This window comes from Hypomesus nipponensis, chromosome 22 (genome assembly GCF_054491055.1).
Source record: "Hypomesus nipponensis isolate SF chromosome 22, ASM5449105v1, whole genome shotgun sequence".
Classification (NCBI taxonomy): Eukaryota; Metazoa; Chordata; class Actinopteri; order Osmeriformes; family Osmeridae; genus Hypomesus; species Hypomesus nipponensis.
The window spans coordinates 14,811,611-14,830,489 of record NC_140382.1 but is presented as its reverse complement, the minus strand read 5'-3'; the positions used below and the strand labels follow the sequence as shown (position 1 = coordinate 14,830,489).

At 42.0% G+C, this 18,879-nt stretch overlaps 1 protein-coding gene across 1 annotated transcript; it reads right to left on the bottom strand.

Moving 5' to 3' along the window:
• Positions 1 to 620: 620 nt before the first annotated feature.
• uchl1 (ubiquitin carboxyl-terminal esterase L1 (ubiquitin thiolesterase)) lies at positions 621 to 4,365 on the bottom strand. The gene is made up of 9 exons (XM_084686424.1): positions 4,244 to 4,365; positions 4,103 to 4,114; positions 3,395 to 3,523; positions 2,908 to 3,049; positions 2,407 to 2,492; positions 2,059 to 2,106; positions 1,897 to 1,966; positions 1,754 to 1,812; positions 621 to 1,598 (listed from the first exon to the last, which is right to left on the bottom strand). The coding sequence occupies exons 1-9, from the start codon at positions 4,274 to 4,276 to the stop codon at positions 1,515 to 1,517; spliced, it is 663 nt and encodes a 220-aa protein (XP_084542550.1). The 5' UTR covers positions 4,277 to 4,365; the 3' UTR covers positions 621 to 1,514.
• Between the last annotated feature and the right edge of the window lie 14,514 nt (positions 4,366 to 18,879).

Sequence of the window (18,879 nt, the reverse complement as noted above, 5' to 3'; positions counted from 1 at the left end):
AGGAAAGGTCGAGCCAGATTCAGTGCGCGTCTGTATCCACAGCAACGCGGAGGGTAAACAACCCTCTGACAGCAAGACGAGCGCTCACATTGTTTTCCCCCACCCTCACTCGCCAAACTGTATTCAGAACACGGCCTTTTAGCCGGTTCTCGCCGAACTAATACAAGTTTCTTATTAATATCCTTCCCTCCTCGTTTTACTGATGAGGACTTGTTGACTGACAGGAGAAAAGGGCTGGACAGTGGAGAGGCTGTGTCCAACATCAGATACAGTATGTCATACAGTATTTCTCCACCACTACCTGTACAGAAGGCCTCATCTTTACCTCCACACATCCAAGCTGCCAGTGTCACTTAATATGAATCAACACATTTATTGACAGCTGCCTGGCTCCTTTCTGGGCCAGGTCGGTGATATGCTGACCACTCATAGCTGTCATGGTTACATGCACATCCAAGAACAATATGTGATGGCTCTTTTAGACAAAGCTAAAGGCTGACATTTATGACTGGAAATCATTTGAAAAAGCACACTTTCCATTTTGAGTCTCAAGACAGTCTCAGTCTTTCTTTTCCCTGTTTTTCAGTCACTCTCACACATACACATGAGAAAGGCATGCGTTGTTAAGTTTAAGATTCCTTTTTTTATTGAGAACAGCCAGCATGGCCAACAGGACTACAACAGCAACATCAGGAAGCTGCAGAAAGGCAAAGTATTGGAACACAGTACGTTGTAGGTCAGTCACACGCAGTCGACATCTGGACACAGCCTAACCCATCAAAGTCCCAACTGAACACAACTTTGTCCTAACAAAGGCCTGACATCAGAGGGGAGAGGAAATGGGTTTTACAACGGTCAAAAACCTTTTCCAAAACTAGCCATTTCCCCAACTGAGAAAAAGAGTCTCTGCAGACAAAAGGGCTATTTTCGACAAACGTCCGTCAGAGGCACACTGTGGCCTTTGCAGAAAAAGGTTGGATTCTACACGGACAAGGGCCTACCTCTTTTCCCTGCATACCATCCTATACTCCTCCTCTCTCATTCCCTCCCACCCTCTGTTCACTCCCTGTCCTTTTTAATTTAATCTTTCATTCCGTTGCCATTGAAGGCACTTGTATATCAGCCCATCTCCAGTATCAGAGACAGCCCAACACACATAATATCACAAAGACAGGCAGTGACTGAATCTGGCATTTGAGGAGCTCAAGAGTGTATGAAAAAGACAGCAGTATTGTGATAGCAAAGTGACATCACACAAAAGGCTTGGCCAAGCTTGAATAGTAGGCAGCTGTATGTTCAGATAGTGTGTGTGTGTGTGTGTGTGAGAGAGAGTTTGCGTGTGCACTGTCTAGGTTACTGTTACAGTATAAGTGTGCTTTTTCGTGCAGTGTCTGCAAATTTGAAGTGCGTACCCGTGTGCATTCTGGTACTGTGTGTTCCAGTTGTATGGTGTGTGTGTGCTCTACATGTTTTTTTGGGGGGGGAATCCTGGCTGTAAAAGGGGGGGGGGGGCTCTAGGTGTGACATAGAGCCACAGCAGAGAAACGGAGCTCTCCCGCCTCTCGCTTCATGAAACCACGACACACCGTCGCTGCATCCTTGAGAGAGAGAGAAAGAGAGAGAGAGAGAAAAACCATATGACTTAAACTGCATGGACATCACCATGAGCTTAGCAACATGTGAGAACATGGAAGAACTACCGCTCCGGTCAGACAATGGAGGTAGCGGTGTAATCATTTGTGATTGACAGTACCATGATGAAAGATTCATCTTTAGTGGCTCCATGCTTTACCGGTCCATCCACACGTCCATCTTAACCACAAAATGACCAAGTTAGACACTGGTGGAATCAAACACACGTGTACTGTATGCACACACACACACACAAATACACACCCAGCTCATGAAGTTGTCCGTCCACATTGACAAAGGTGATGAAATGGAAGTTCACATTGTCTGCTTCTACCTGAGAGACAGAGAGGGGGAAGCTATGTTAGTTTGAAAGAGAGGGAGTGTGTGTGTGTGTGTGTGTGTGTGTGTGTGTGTGTGTGATCTTACCCTGCACTGGCCCTGTGCTGCAACTTCCTCATGTGCCTCTTTGATCACCTGACAGAAAAAGATCCAATTACATGTATGCTCTCAAACCATATTGAACACATTTTACAGACATATTGATGCCACATAAATGCCTGACATATCAGTAACAGCAAGCTTTCACAGCTATCTGTGGAAAAAAAAAGGGAAAAAGTAACTGAGTCATGGTTCATAACATTGGTAAATGGGTGTCTGGCGCCCTTTAGTGGCTAGAATTAAAAGTGCAGGTTTTAGGTATGCACACCTGGTGTGGGATTGTTCAGGTATTTTCATTGGAGTTGATTTCTGTACATTTTGTTTAACGTGTGATACCTTATTTTTCTCCAGGTGTTTGGCCCGTTCATCAGCGCTTAGCTTAGCCGTCTCATCTAGAAACTTCTTCAGTGCTGAGTCACTGTCTGCAACATGGCAGACAACAGCTTTGAGTTTGCTTCCCCCCCCAAAAAAACCTTGGGTCCCCTGCTGCTTGTTTAGAACTATACATGGCTTAATTAACAAGGTGCATCTCAGACAAACTGATACACAATGACATGATCAATATATTTCCCCTTCAATTTTCTCATGCAGCAATCTCATCTCCATATCCATCAATGTGGCAACCCTGCTACACCCTCGAGAAAACTCCAGTCAAAACGAGCGCTCCAATAAACCCAACTGTAACTAACGCAGACTTTAGACAGGATTACAGTTAGCAACATCTGCATCCTTCATACAACGCCCATTAAGTCAAATGTTCGGATGTTACATGGTCTGATGCCTCCATTGACAGCCATTTTGGCTTAGTGGACCCAGGTGAAGGAGGTTTCCACTCACCAAACTCCATTTTGTCCTGGTTGTTGCCCACAGCGTGCAGGAGGGCCACTGTGCCACAGGAGTTGACCACTGTCTGTTTCAGGAAGTACACTTCTGAAGCTCCACCCACCTGCCCCACCTGCTTCTGCCTGTAAGACTCATGCTGAAACACACACAAATGCGATTTAGTCACTTACCAGGCGTTTTCATCCAATGTAGGTAAACCGACTGTACAGCCTATATCTACACACACACACACACACACGCACACGCACACACGCACACACGCCATTACTGAGTGGTGTGTCGTAACATCATGGTCTGCAATGTTTTGTATCAGTTCCTCAGAGACTCTAAATATCGAACGTCATGTATCTGGAAAACAAGGCCAGCTAGGGGATGAGGCAAGATTTCTTGATTGGTAGACACATTCTCCTTGCGAAACATCACCAGCAAGTTCACATGACGATGCCCACACACACACGCACACGCACGCGAGCCTCCTTACCTGTTGTGTAAGTGGGAAGAGCAGCATCACAGCACAGCAGGGTGTCGGTACAGAAGACAGCAGCTCGGCCTCCAGACCCAGCACGTCCACGAAATGCCAGCTCCCACCCACACCAAGCTTACCCAACATCTGAAACACATTCAAAACCTATCACCATTCCCTCCATAACCTATTTCACAAAGTCGCCATGCAACTAGGGTATACTGTTGGCTCAAGTGTGTTTTTGCTTCTGAGTAGTATTAGTATTGTTAGACATTTTTTGAATTCGAGCCTTCAGAACAATGTGTAAATAACAAATTATTCAACAGATTCGCTCAATCATCAAGACTACTTTTGTTTGAGTGAAATATATACAAAAAAAGAGACGCTGCTTTGTTAAGGCGGCGCATGTTCCATCAGTCAGACCACACCCTTAAAGCCAGACACCGGGCAGGGCGCATGGGAGGATACTCATGTCCAGTTGACAGACACACTGGTCGACTGTACAGCATCAATGTACAGTTTACGGTGACTCATTTTCTTCCGGTTATTGCCAACAAATAGTTAACCAAATTGCATAATTTTGTCATCCGACTATGGGGCGAGGTTTTGGCCGCTACAACCTGCTACGCTACCATCCTTCTCGTTACCGTATTAGTAATTTGGTCTTTAAGTAACACACCACAGCTTGAATCATGGTCACTTTAGACAATGACTCAGCGCACGCACCTTGTTGAGCATCTGAAAGACAGGCAGAAAGACGGACACAGAGGGAGACAGCAAAATAACCGTTAATGACTTCATATACAACATGCTTATCTATCAAAAATATTACATTCGGAGCCTGTGGAGCCCTGGTTGGTTACCTACCTCGGGGTTGATTTCCATTGGGTTCCACTCCATCGCGTCAGCTAAGTTTGGGTCTTGCTGTAGGCCTACGGAAACAACCAGAACGATCGACAAGCTTGCAATCTAAGCTTTCAGTCTGTAAGAGCGCATGCACGAGGTTCATATGCCACCGGTCATATTCCATTCGCTGTAGATACACGGGGGTGGGCGCATGCAGAATAACAAACACATACAATAACGCACGTGGCACTTCGTAAAATGTTTGAGTTCAAATATTAATTTAAGATCTCTTTGCAAATACTACTGTGCAATGAAATCGGTCGGTCTGCTGAACTCTCTATTGTTTAGTAGGCCGTCTCGGTTTAATACGAAATGGAAGCTTCCAAGCCATGCGCAGAATTAGCATATTCAATCAAGTTCAAAACACAAATCGACTGCATTTTTCCCATTTAATTCATTTATGATTTCTGCAATTGAATACTAACGGCTGATGAAAAAGCATCTTTCTTTCACACACACTGTAAACTGTGGACAGTGTGCTGGATCTGTTACTCTGTCTTTATTATTCTAACCTCTCTCGCCCCCCTCTCCCCCGCCTCCCTCTTATCTCTTTCAGTCTCTCTCTCTCTCTCTCTCTCTCTCTCTCTCTCTCTCTCTCTCTCTCTCTCTCTCTCTCTCTGTCTGTCTTGTTGTAGTATTGCATTCATGAGTCCAACAAACTTATTTTCAACAAATAACGTACAATGTTATTTGGATCCAATCAACTGTGCATGACTGCATGCTCCAAACTCAATGCTCTATCAATGCATAACATAGACTTGAGTCGGAGCTGCTGAGTTTGACCAAAAACAAAATGATAAGCAATAAATTTAGCTGAGGAACAGGTGATTGGATGCTTCTTCCTCATCCTGACCTATCCATTTTGCTGCAGCACTTGCAGATTTTGTAAAATGTTAATGTATCTGTGTGATAGACCCGCTGCTATTCAAGTGTTTCCTTGAGAAGCCTGGGGTTCAGTTTCACGGAAGAAGATTCTTTCAGTGCTGGTAGCAGTCTCCACCTTCATGTCTTGATCATATGAGTTTAGGTTGTGTTGTTTTGCTAACTGATCCTTCTTGACTGCTTGTCACTCTGTTTTAATAAACTTTCTGAGTAAAAAAAAAGGGGGTTGTATTGCTAACAAGGTGTCATTGGTTGATGGTGAAGATTACAGTTTATAGGTTTCAGTAATGTGTACCAATGAACATGTAATTTTTCTAACTATGATATTATGCAACAATCCTTTGACCTAACTTTTAAATTGATATTAGCATGAGCTTTTATTTGTTATTTTCAACCATGGCTTTATGCCCATATTCAATAGTAAATCATCTTGTTAAGCTATATTGACAATATTTTGGCACTCATACCCTGTTTGGATTCACATTCTCAACTGTGATTGCCCAAGATATTGTGATCTTGACATGGTTGTGCCTTCCATTTCCACTAGAGGACGCACAAAGATAAGAAAATGAAACTTGAGCACCTTTAAAAAATGAGTTCCTGCAATTTTCCTTGCTTAACCATTGACATAAAATATCATGGGCAGTAACATGCCATACATTTGGAAAGATTCTGCATACAGCGTCTTTCATTTAAGATGTTTAACGTTTATTTACTCAGTCAATCACTTTAAATGCTGAAAATAAATATCTAAAAGACTTCAAGACCTACAGCAATTCGAAATCAACCACCCCCCCCCCCCGAATTTAATCTGAACAGGCGTGAGGGGGGGGGGGGATTTGCAGAGTATTTAATCCTGTTGATAGTAGGAAACCGATAGTAATAAAAAATTATGAATCACTGTGCTCATCAACAATACTCAAGGGGGCAGGAGAGGTTCACCAGAAGTGATAGAATGGACAACAGGGGCATATGCCTGGATAACTGAACAGATCTTAACTGCCTGGGAAAGCATTCATAATTCAAGGACAAGCTGTCCTAAGATGCCTCAAAGCATCCAATAAAACCACACCTTTGAAATATACATAAAGGCAAAAAAGGGGTTCTATTTTCAATACTGTGTGGCTTTAATAACTAGTTTTGTAAGAAAATAGAAGAGAAATGGAGCAATAGAAAAGACAAAGCAATACAGCTTTACTCAAAAAGCTGGAGTTTTCAGAAGAAATAACATGTAATTGCTGTCAGATTAAACAATGTCTTGGATCTGATAGTGATAAAAACCTGCTTACGCTGGTCAGCAAAGTTAGGAAAGGACAATAATAGATAGCATCAGCGAATAAGAGGTAGAGACCAGTTTTCAATCTGTACAAACAAGAAGACAATACTTTTTTCAAAGCTTTGTATGGTCAGTTTCATCCCCAGCAAAATACTTCCAAAATCAATTGTCTTTCAGTGTCTTTTCTGTGTCAAAAATACACATCAAGTCAAGATCTAGAAGATAGATGTTCGACTTACAGAAAGCGTGGAGATACATATTTAGCCTCTCTCTCTCTCTCTCTCTCTCTCTCTCTCTCTCTCTCTCTCGTTCTGTCTCTGTGTATGTTTATATTAAACTCACATTAATTGTAATCTCCCTGATACAACCAATTGTTAGTAGAATTACTAAAACAATATTCTGATGTCTCTGTGGAGTCACAAAGTGAACAATTACACATATTGGTAGAGGTTACATCACAGACTCAATGAAGAACCATCCAACTATCCAAACTTTTCAAGAACAATCCAACCAACCGTCTCAACACCAATATACCAACAACCCATTATTTTTCTTTATGAATGAATTCCTTGTGCTTCTATATTTAGTACCTATAATAGTGTACTGTCCAGAACAGCAAACAAAATGAATGTGACCTTGGTTGAGAGGAATGTCTTGCAGGAGGTAACGGTCGAATGAAAAGAGAGTGAGAAGGAGAGGAAGGAAGAAGGAGGTTGAGTGTTGTTGCTGTTGAGTCTGATGGTGGTAGGCCAATCACCGGGGACGAACAAAATGTCATCATATCGAGCTGTTGTGCACACACACACACACACACACGCGTGCACATGTACACACACAACACCACACAAACACTCCACACACACACACACAATCCACAACCACCCACACACACGGGAGAGGAGTGAACCCCCTGTGTGGAAGATCCCAGATAGCTCGTCTATCACAGGACACCGCTGCTTTGACTGCTGAAGGGACAGCCTCCTACCGACAGATCAATGATGCATTTGTCTTATCCTCTGTAAGGTTTAAAACCTACTGGGATATCACTGGTGATAAAAATACAACATAAACAGTGAGTTTAGAAATGATGCAAACCATATTGGCTAGAGAAGAAAATGAATTGATTGAAACGCTAAGATGCAACGGCATTATAGTCTGCATTGTTGCACGTTAAAATGATAAACTGCTAGCTAGGAACTAGGATAATGGCGTGATTTTCCACATTTGTTGTGGTGTACATTAAAAAGACAGACACCCTACAACATAAAAAATATAGACAATTACATTGTGTGGCGCGTGTAATAAAGAAATACCCAGACTAACTGATGAATTAGTCTCATAAAGTACCTTGTTCTAATGTTCTAAATCCTTTTAAAACACAGCCACTAAAATATCCGGTTTGTGCCTTTCTATGACAGCCTGACTATCATTAAAAAAGTGTTGTCTATCACATAATGACAGACAATTGTCTCAGGTTAGGGGGTCAAAAACAGCATGAAACATACACCCACGAAAAACAGACGTAACATTATATCAATACACAAACGTACAAGGGAAGGTGTACAAAGTTGCATAAAAAAAACAAAACTCATAATTACACTGAGTCTCAAACCACAAGCCGCTCACACAAAAGAGAACAACTCCCTGTTCCACCGGCATTGGTTAAGAGGGCAAAGCCTTGTGGGTTATGGCCTCCCCGCTGTTTAATGTGATAGGGTAATCCAGGGCTGGACGGGTTCTGTAACCAAAGGTCTGGCTTCCCTAGATTGGAGTCATTCACGGCACAGAGGGAGCACTCTGGACTCAAGCTGGGTTAAACCTTTGAGAAAGCCTGGCTTTCTCCAGTCTCTCTAGCTAATAACCAGAGCTAATCCTCCAAAATCCCCCAAAAATGAAAAGCCATAAAAACAGGCACATTTCTATATTACAGTTTATCTGCTACGTTATGTGTAATAATAGGCCCAGCCTGAGGCTGAGCTGACCTTACTGCAGTGTCTTTGTGAGCTGTCTTTTTTCTGTTTTAGCATCGTGTTCACTGTCAGACTGTGGGGGGCCAACTGGTGCAGACAGACAGACAGACAGACACATACACAGACAGACACAGACAGACAGACTGGCAGACAGACAGACACAGACAAACACAGACAGACAGACAGACAGACACATACACAGACAGACACAGACAGACAGACTGGCAGACAGACAGACAGACACAGACACAGACAGACACAGACTGGCAGACAGACAGACAGACACATACACAGACAGACACAGACAGACACAGACTGGCAGACAGTCAGACAGATAGACACATATGCATACAGGCAGACTGACAAACACAAACACAGACAGACAGAGAGAGAAAGACAGAGAGACAAAAAGACACAGACACTGTGATGGAGGCAGGGGAGGTGGTGACGGCAAGTGAATTCAATATTCTACAAACGGTGCCTCGGGCAGACAACTAATGGGGTCTATAGCATCTCTGTCTCGAATCATTTGCCTTTACATTTCCACGGAGCAGTACCACAATGCATTGCTCCGGTGGGTTGTGAAGGTTGTGCTATCAAAACATCAAGTTAAATATCAACATCTACTCACCCATGAAGACAAACCCCTAGACACTTGTTTTAGGTTAGTATAAGTTATTAAGTTAGTATAGGTTAATAAATGTATTAGAGGTTTAGCTGTGGCTTATTGTGTATTATTTTGTATATCAGGAGGTTTATTATATTATATTTTAGTTTATCATAGGTGTAATCTATGTTCTGAGTACTCATGTCATATTATGCCAGGTTGTTTTGCGTTTTCTTGTCCTAAGAATTTTTATGTCCAATCTGACCTTGTGTTGTTCTGTGCATCTGACAATAAAGGCCGATATATCTGCAACCATTTTCCTAATTGAAATGTTTCTAAAAATCGCTAGTTTAGTACGCTAATGTTACAGTGCTGATTTTCACAACAGTCCTGCATTTCTCTGACTAGCATGTCTACAATTTTAAGTAAACTCCATTAGCAGCAAATTTTGTTTGATATCAGTGCATAACACTACTTGCTTTGGAGATATCGATACGTGCTAGATGACGTACCTGTAACCAAGTGGCGTCCCATTTCTTAGGGATATGTAGCCCTTACCCCTCAGTTTCGAGGGCCAAGGGCTAGGGGTAAACTAAGGGCTAGGGGTAAGGGGAATGGGGAAGGGGGAGTATTGGGATTGGCCCTTAAACTTGAATTTTAACAATATGTACAGTCCCAGATCATAACACAGCAATGTATATGTACCTACAACAATGTTTCTATATGTTGCTATTTACAGTACTGCCTGTGTAAAAAACCTGAAACAGAAGGTAAATTGTTGTCAAAATAGATAATATACTGTAGAATAGAATATTATATATATATTCCGAGAGTTTTCTTAGTTTGTGTGCCCTGCTTTCATAATCTGCCCGGAGGCATAATTTAATGATTGCCAATCAGTGTGGAATTTTGTGACACAGTATCACAGCATGAGAGACTGGATGAAGTCTGCATCAATGTCTTTTTGTCAACCAAGAAGTCCGTTGTCATATCATTAAGAAGAGCGTATTTGAGCCAAATCTTATTTCTGGGAAGAGTTGATGGAGCTTGGCCACAACACATTGGGAATGTTGCACAATCCAAGAACAGAACACCTTGTGCCTCTCCAGAAATAGAGTCTACGTTTTTAAAAAGGATGTGAGAAAGTACTAACTCATTAGTGCTTGAATTTGTCATACATCATGTGAAGACACTGTCGAGAACCTCCATTAGTGTCTATGTGAAGTATGGGGTGAAGTGTGCATTAATTCATGTAAATGAAAGTGTATGAATAATATTTGAGGTTCATTGACGCCACAGTGTTGGAGGTTGCACAGTTTACCAGTTCCTTTTTGTTTATGATTTTGAAGTCAATGATAAAGAGAAGCAAGAGAATCTTATGGATAAGTAATTCTGCATCACATGCTGCATTATGTTCCCAACTACACACTCTTTTTAGAATGTCTCCATACTTCGTAACTAATATAACATTAGTCGGCTACCTGTACAGCAACAGGGGTTCAAGAGAGAGAGTGAGTGAGAGTAAGACAGAACGAAAAAAGAAGGCGAAAGAAAAGAAAATACTCAATGTACTTAGAAGCTTCTTGCTCTCTTTGAAAAAGCAGTCATGGAAATGCACAGGAATGGAGTGGAGGAAAAATTATGAAGAAAAAAAGCCCCCACTGACGTGGTGAAAAAGCCTTCATTTGAGAACGACTGGAAGAAAGGTTTGCTCTTCCATTACACGCCATTACAGAAACCTCTTTACAGCCCCGCCTGTGGTAGACTTGAGCCTGCGACGAGAGAAACATTGTAAACAGTTCTTGCACAACACTGTAAATCTGTGACTGGGAAAATGTATGATAACAAGTGGTTCACATGCATGAATACAGTATGTGTTAATATACCACAGTGGCCATACAGAGCCGCTGACAGACATTACGAAACACCTGTGCAATGTTGAGAACCACTAGCTAAAGTCAGGTTGTGGATGTAGCATCGTGCAAACGTGTGGATTGCAACACATCCACAGGCCAATACCCAGCGCTATAAGCAGACAGGATTTACATACCCTTCAATGTAATTAACGACTTGTTTAACCACACACCTACATACTTTGAAATAGGACGAAACATGAAAGCTGAAAAGCTGACAGGTGTGGTCTGGAATGCACAGGGATAGCAAGAAAACAGCCGCAAGATGTCTGCGGCACATAACATTAAAATGTTTGGCATCAGCAAAAAATGTACAAAATCCATAGATTTTTAGCTGAATGTATGCCTTGAAAGTCAAAAATCATGAGCATGTGACACAGATGTTCATTGAAACAGGTGTGTTTTGGTTTATTCAAAGTGGCACACCACTAAAATCAGTAATTTTTGATGTTTAGATGACCAGTTGAAATATGATATTTGTCTGGGAGAACCTCACAATGTGACACCAGCTGAATGCTTCTTTGACACTTGTGTTGAAAGAGAACCCAATCCTCAGAGATGCTTGTACATGGCTAGCCAGATCAAAGTCTCTATTTTGAGAAGTGATGAAGAAGGGAAGGAAGAGTGGATGACAGTCAAACTGCCAAATGTAGTTGAACCACATGGCTTGATTGTCTTTTCCCAAATGGGACTTTGTTTTACAGAGACAAGTGCACCTTTCACCTTCCCTAAACTACGTTGCTCCCTCCCTCCCTCCCTCCCTCCCTCCCTCCCTCCCTCCCTCCCTCCCTCCCTCCCTCCCTCCCTCCCTCCCTCCCTCCCTCCCTCCCTCCCTCCCTCCCTCCCTCCCTCCCTCCCTCCCTCCCTCCCTCCCTCCCTCCCTCCCTCCCTCCCTCCCTCCCTCCCTCTCTTTCCCCTTTCTCTCTGTCTCTCTCTCTCTGTCTCTTTGTCTCTGTCTCTCTCTCTGAGTCTGTGTGACTCATCTTTCTCCTACTTCCTGTCTCACTCTTGCAGATCGTGCCTCAGGCCAAAATACTATGACAAAGTAGGGAAAGGAGGGGAGGATGAAGAAAGAACGAGTGGGGAAGAAAGAGGAGATAACAAAGGAGAAGGAGACGATGAACACAGTAAGATTGGGGGTTGAAAAAAATATGGATTTTTTTCTGAAGAAAATGTCAAGGCTGACATGTTTGATCCAAAGAGGGCGAGAGAAAGATGAGGTCGGATGAGGTCATATAATAATATAAATATAATAAATGACACGGTCAAAGAAGCAACCGCCGTGGCGCCCAGATAAATACGACCAATCACAAACGAGCTAGATGCCAGCAACTGTGGATATTTTTCATGTCGCAGAGCTGCTCAATTGAGCATGCAAATCTATAAATATCCTGTAATTAATCCACTGGAAAGTGAATAGCAGCATTTCGCTCAATAAATATCAGATGAATATGAAGAAAATAGGGACTATTTGGGGGATGAATGTAGAAAGACTCTGGAAAGCTAATGGAGAAAAAATATAATCTTAGTATGCCTAAAAATAACTCCATATTGCCCACATTTCTAGGAATGGGCTTTACTGAGTCAATGAGCGAGTCAAGCATAATGTCTGGATTTCACACACACACACAGTCACCACACACAGACATGCATTTCCTGCAAGTACAGAACAGATGTTGAAATCGTTTTTTTGACCGATCAGAACACACGATCATCAGGGCCAATCTGAAAATAGATTTTCAGCCAATCAAATTTCAAATCAAATGTATTTGTATAGACCTTTTACATGCAAGAATGTCACAGAGGGCCAATCAGGATAGTGTAATTTCAGTGTCAAGTTTTGCATCGTCTAACATCTAATCTTCTAACAAATTTAGATTTATCATAACTCTATGCTTCTAAATAATAAACATCACCATAGACTTATTTGTTCCACACTTGCTCAGTTCATATAAATGCCATTAATGTGAAATTCCATTCCAGTGTTCAGTCTTGGATCTTCTAATGCCAAGCCATTTACACTGTCCTATGATGCTCATTCTTCACAAGGCAGTCATTGCACCATGCTTTTATAACTGATTAAGCAGCAGTTGGTGTGAGTAACACTTGTTATCGCAGTGTGTCAGACTCTATTAAGGGATATTAAAGTGATCGGAAGTGACAAGTTGGGAGAAGGTAGTTGTGCCTGTGTCCCTGTGTTCCCCAACCAACTCTTTTACATTTACATTTAGTCATTTAGCAGACGCTCTTATCCAGAGCGACTTACAGTAAGTACAGGGACAGTCCCCCCCTCTTTTGGTTTAGTCCCCTGGTATCTTCATCTTCCTCTAGTCAGACACCTGTACAGATTGAAACTGACACTGTGTTTTTGAAACTTGCAACATGGCTTATCAGTGGAATAGTTGTTTTATATATCGTTTTTTCAAAATGTTCTAACCCAAACGTAACCCCAACTTTAATGGTTCAGGTTTTACTACCTCAATGGAGCAGATATAGGAGCTACTCTATCTAAAGCTTCTCAGCTGGCTGCCAGCAATGGTAGAACAGAAATATTGTTTCTTTCAGATTCAAAAGTATTTGGGAGTTCAAAGGAATAGATTTGTAAAGAGTTCCTGTTCCTTACTTGTAGCATGGCCTTTCTGACAGAGTTCAATGCTTTCCAACCAACCTTCGAAAGTCCTGTGGTAAACTCAAATTGTGTTGTAGTTTACTAATTACCAAAGATTTATAGGCAGAACTGTGTGTTTTGGAGCTCTACCAGTGTCCTCAAGGTACCTTATGCTCCTGGTAAGGTTTCAAACCAAAAGCCGGAACAGTCGAGTCTGTGTGTGTGTTTGTGCGTGTGTACAAGAGTTATGTTCAATGTTAGCGATGGAGAGAAGGAAAGAAAATCTTCATCATCATCATATCAGGTTTTAACACATGCTCAATTACGTGTCTAGGGATGTGTCTGTGTGGACTCCAGCATGCTTCTCAGAGTCCCCATAGATCCCTGCAGCCCTTTTAAGCTGGCCCCCTGAGCCAACATCAACTGGGGGAAAGGGCCAAACCGTAGCCCCAACCTCCCAGGCCTTCGCTCCGCACCTAAGTGAGAGTCTGCCTCGTGCTTATCGCTATGATCCACATACCAGCGGGAGAGACGAGAGACAGACAGGCCATCCATCTTCAGCTCCATCTATTCCGAGGATTAGAGAAGGGAAGAAAAACAAACATCAGAACGAGAACGAGAGCACGAATTGGAATTGGAAAGTGTGGGGATGAAGGACTTGGGTTCAGCCGTACCTCGAGTTCGGATGGAACTGGAAGTCTGTTGAATACAGTATGGTCTTGATGACAGAGATTTCAGAACTCATTTAATCGACTGAATGATGTGTGTTTGGCTTGGGGACAGGAACTTCTGATGAAACATAGCATCGGTTCTGTATCAAAGACCATGTGTTCTTTTCAGTTTTCATGGTCTGTGTACGGTCTAGAAAATTCACCTTCTCTCCTAGTCCAACAAAGATACTTGAAATACAAATTAAACGTATCTACCCAAAACCAAACCATAGACAGTTGTTTGGAACAGTGTTAGCCTCTTTGCTCACTGACAACACAAAATTATCTGTGTTTTCAACCAATAAATCATGGTCTCTCCTCATTACAGAATACTAAGAGGTTACCATGGTGCAGTGTAATTAATACACCAACAAACACACACAAATGAAAGAGACCAAAAGTAGATTTTTTTTAAAGCTGATACAGTCTCTTTACCCAGAGTACATGTGAATTATTTATTTGACAATTGGGGCTAACGCGCTAATTGAAACTAATGGATAGGCCTCGAGGGCAGGGACAAAAAGGGTTGTCGGAGGAGTGCAAGGATTAAAAAAAAGAAGACATTTTTTGAGCAGTGGTTTCTGTGTTGGGGTGGGCGTAGGAAAACCAACTGTGCATCTTCCTCTCTCATTCCTGTTTGATGGTCTGATGGGATTGTGCTTCATTGTCTTGGTCGATTACAGAGAGCTTCTGGCTGTTCTGAATGTGAAAACAGGAGGGATTTCTGGAGAGAGGGACAGTTAAAATGAGGGAGTGGGAGTACAGTACCAACTGGATTTGGAATTATGTTTAGTGAAGGTGGTTTGAGTCTAAATTGAATTAGAGGACTGGTAAACCGGTAGGAAGAGGAATGTGTGCAGGTCTAGTTTTTCATGGGGCGTGAATGAACCGAACTCAACTACTCCTGAATATAATTTGAGAATTACTAAGCAAAAGTCAGCACACTGGAAGTAGGTTTTGTTGTGTATGTACGCATGCACCCCTGTGTACCACACAACCCCAATACCTCCAAAGTTTCATGCCATTCTTAGGTACAAATGTATATTTAACTTCAGTCAAGGCAATTGCATTCCACTAAAAAAAAAATTTTTTTTATCCAGATCTCAATTAATCTAATTTAACAAACTTGAACAAGCCCAGTTCACAGGGCAATCTTTAAACCTGAACAACCATAGTTTTGGTCAGTGTAAAGGAAGATATATTTGTGATATTGAAACTCCACATTAAATATTTAATTGGAGAATCAATAGTGTGAATGTTGCAAGAACACTGGACCACGGTTAGTACTTTACTGTATCCAGCATCCAGCTCTGTGTGTACCAGTGAAATAAAAATATTCAGACTCCGACAACGTGCTCTGAACTCAACTGAAACATGCAGCCAAATTGAAACACAGGGAGCTTTCAAACATTTCATGTATTTTTTGTGTCCTTTCTCTGAAAGGTTTTGCTTCAATACATTCAAGTTATTATATTGAAGGGTGGAAATGTGGGCTGGTTTCAGTAGGAATCAAAGGACATGGTACACTGGTCAAAGTGTATGTTTTATGGATTTAGTCGAGGCAAGCACAGGCATCAAGAAGGGTTCCAGTCGATGCTCCAGAAACGTAACATAGTCGCTGTGAGGTTGGAACAGTTGAAAGTGTTTTTTTTCCTGGCATTTCCTTCCATGAATGTGATCGCAAACAGAAAAATATGTCATTAAGTACTTTACAGGCAGAATGAACAGCTGCTCATGATCCCAGCTTCTATCATGCCTTGGAGGCCAAAAGCACTGAAATCAGGAACGCAGAAACATTGCTGAATGTTAAAATAAAAAAGTAATTGGACACAATTCTCTTCTTCACTTACAGCAGCTTGAGCCACCAACACCACTGATATCTGAAACCTCTTTATTCGAGCGTGAGAATCATTTTTCTAATTTACTGTAATCTGTTTTCTAATCAGTTTGACTTATCTAAAAACCGGCAAAATTAGACCTCTGTGTCTGCAAACTTTATCAGTCAAATCCATACCAAGGTTTCATGCTATCATTAAAATCTGTATCACTGTGTAATAGGTGTGTGTATTCCATTCCATCGTTTCTATGCACTATGTGACAAAATAGTGATATTCATTAGATGGAGGTCAGCAAGATGACAGCTAGGGAATTGATGGAGGTGGCAGGACGTAATGGGTTTGACAGTAATCAGTGTTAACCATGAGCTCAGCTGTGTTACATAAGAAACCGGTTACAGTTATTAAGAACCGGACGGCAGGCACATCCCCTCAATGCAGAGACGCACAGGTACGGCCAGCGACATTCGGTTATATCGGCCCTAGATATCTACAATTGTGCTGATTAGTGAAGTATAAAAGATGGGGGGAAAAAACGACCTATGGTGTTGCTAATGGTGACTGCGTCACTTCACAGTTAGTATACTAAAGAGTCACGAGAGAGGGACAGAGAGGGGGGGACTGAGAGAGACAACTTATAGGCTCCTCGCCACTGTCCAAGATACAACTATTGTACAGCAAGATTGCTGTTCTGGCTTTGTACGACCAACAGCAGAAAGATAACTGTCTGATAAAGATAACCCTAACCCATAGACTGTAGGTGTTTTCTGCCAGCAGTGCTCGCTTGCTGCTGGTAGTGCTAGCTTGCTGCTGGTAGTGCTAGCTTGCTGCTGGTTAGACGTCACATTGCACTAGCGTCTCAGACCCAGTAATACATTTCTGGCTTTCCTTTACCTGACGACAATGAAAAGAGACTTATCATATAAATTGTTTGAACAAGACTTGTTTACTCACTTTATCTTTTTCATACAGACAAGCAACGCGATTTTCACAAACTTGGCTCTGTTCAAAGAGCACAAGCCTCTTTTATGGCTCAGATGAAAACCCTCAGCAAGAAAGTTAGGAGGGTCTCAATAGAGGGCAGCAGCCTTTGCCAATGGCAGAGCTTTGTAGCGTCACACATATAGAGTACCGTCACACGTGTGATTCTGAACATTCCAACCGACTATTTTCCGATAGACAAAAACTATATGACAAACGCTATAGTATGGCTTAAAAATTTACAATTAGGAGGCCAACAAGTAACACTAGCAGGTAGTAGCATTGCTGCGAGTATTATGCTAGGTTGCTAGGTAACGGAAGCTAACTAAAGATAGCTAGCTTCCGTTTTGAAAAAATAACTCACTCTGGTGGAAGCGTCTGTGATATTTAGAACTCACTCCTCATGGGTTAATAACAACACACCTTCCTCGTCGTCAGCGCCAAGTATCGCGCGGTGACCGCATATCAGATGGTCGCACACTCAACCCTGTTCTCAGCTCTCTCTCACTCTAGTAGAGTCCTATGTTCAAGCCCAAGCTTATTAGCGAAGAACCTGCACCTGCCATCTGTGTAATGAAGACGCCTAAATCACTGTAATCAGCTGTCTAGGCACCAAAGTGATATAATCCCCCTCTCCTCCGCACTCACTCAGGCACAGAAGTGTGAGTTCCTGCATCAGACACACGCAGGCACACACGCAGGCACACACGCACACACACACGCACACACACACGCACACACACACACACGCACACACACACACTGCCACCAGCCATGTCTCAATGCCTGCTGATTGACGTGGTAAATATTGGCGCGTCAGTGCCGGAGGGAAGGTGTTGTTTCACACATCACTTTGTCAGTGTCACTTTAACTATACTAATTATGATGTCACTCCATGGGGGTGTTGGAGTGATTGGAGAGATACAAAGTGAGGAAGTGAGAGAGAGTGACAGGAGATAGAGATAGTGTTGTGTACTCCACAACCATGTGACCATGAAGTCAAGTGTGACAATGTCCATTTGGCTGCTACCATAACATGCCAAAAGAAATTGCAGGGTACAGGTCAGTGGTTGAAGCATTTGACTGCAATTCAAAACCCCATTGAGCTGTATGTCGTATTATATAAACATGTTTTCTAAAATGAATACATTGTTGTCCAGTGAACTTTATTGAAATACAGTTATGATATATTGGAGGTGGGCAAAGTAAAATAACACATTTCTTACTAGTCATTACTATTTAAAACATTGTTGATAAAATAAAGAACAGTAAAAATGAATAGTGAAATTGCACTGTGAAACACGTTTAATGCTACACTGTCCAAAATTAGCCTGTAACACACAGCATTAACTTGTTAGTGTAGTCTGGGATTTTGAGATAATAAGAGTTTGGAAGGTCTTCAGTTCTCATGATTCACTGCTCATCCTGCAGGTGTCAGGAATCAAACCAAAAAGTTCAGATGTGGGAAAAAAAACACACTAAAAACAGCTTTGACCTGTTATTCTGTAGACTGAGGAGCTTAGTTGATCCAATATGCCACTTACGCAATAATCAAGTATCCTGATAGTTAAGTGACCGATGTTTTAAAATGTAGAGACAGAGAGCATGCCCTAATAGCCACGTGTACTTTGCCAAACAATGCCTCGGGCATGCCTCCACACTCATTAGTCTTCTTCACTCTCTGTTATTATTTGTATGATTTTTTAGTTTTTCCAAATACAGGAATGCACGTAGGCCTTTCAACTAGTTTCTGACATTGTTTGTGTAACAGCACTGGCAAAAATACAATTATGAGTTTTGATTGAGTGCGTGACC

Coding starts and splice junctions, on each gene's coding strand:
- uchl1 (XM_084686424.1), bottom strand. CDS start 4,276: ATGGAGTGGAACCCAATGGAAATCAACCCCGAG. Junction 1,967..2,058: donor CAGCACAGGGCCAGTGCAGG/GTAAGATCACAC, acceptor TCTGTCTCTCAG/GTAGAAGCAGACAATGTGAA. Junction 1,599..1,753: donor AAGATGAATCTTTCATCATG/GTACTGTCAATC, acceptor CTCTCTCTCAAG/GATGCAGCGACGGTGTGTCG.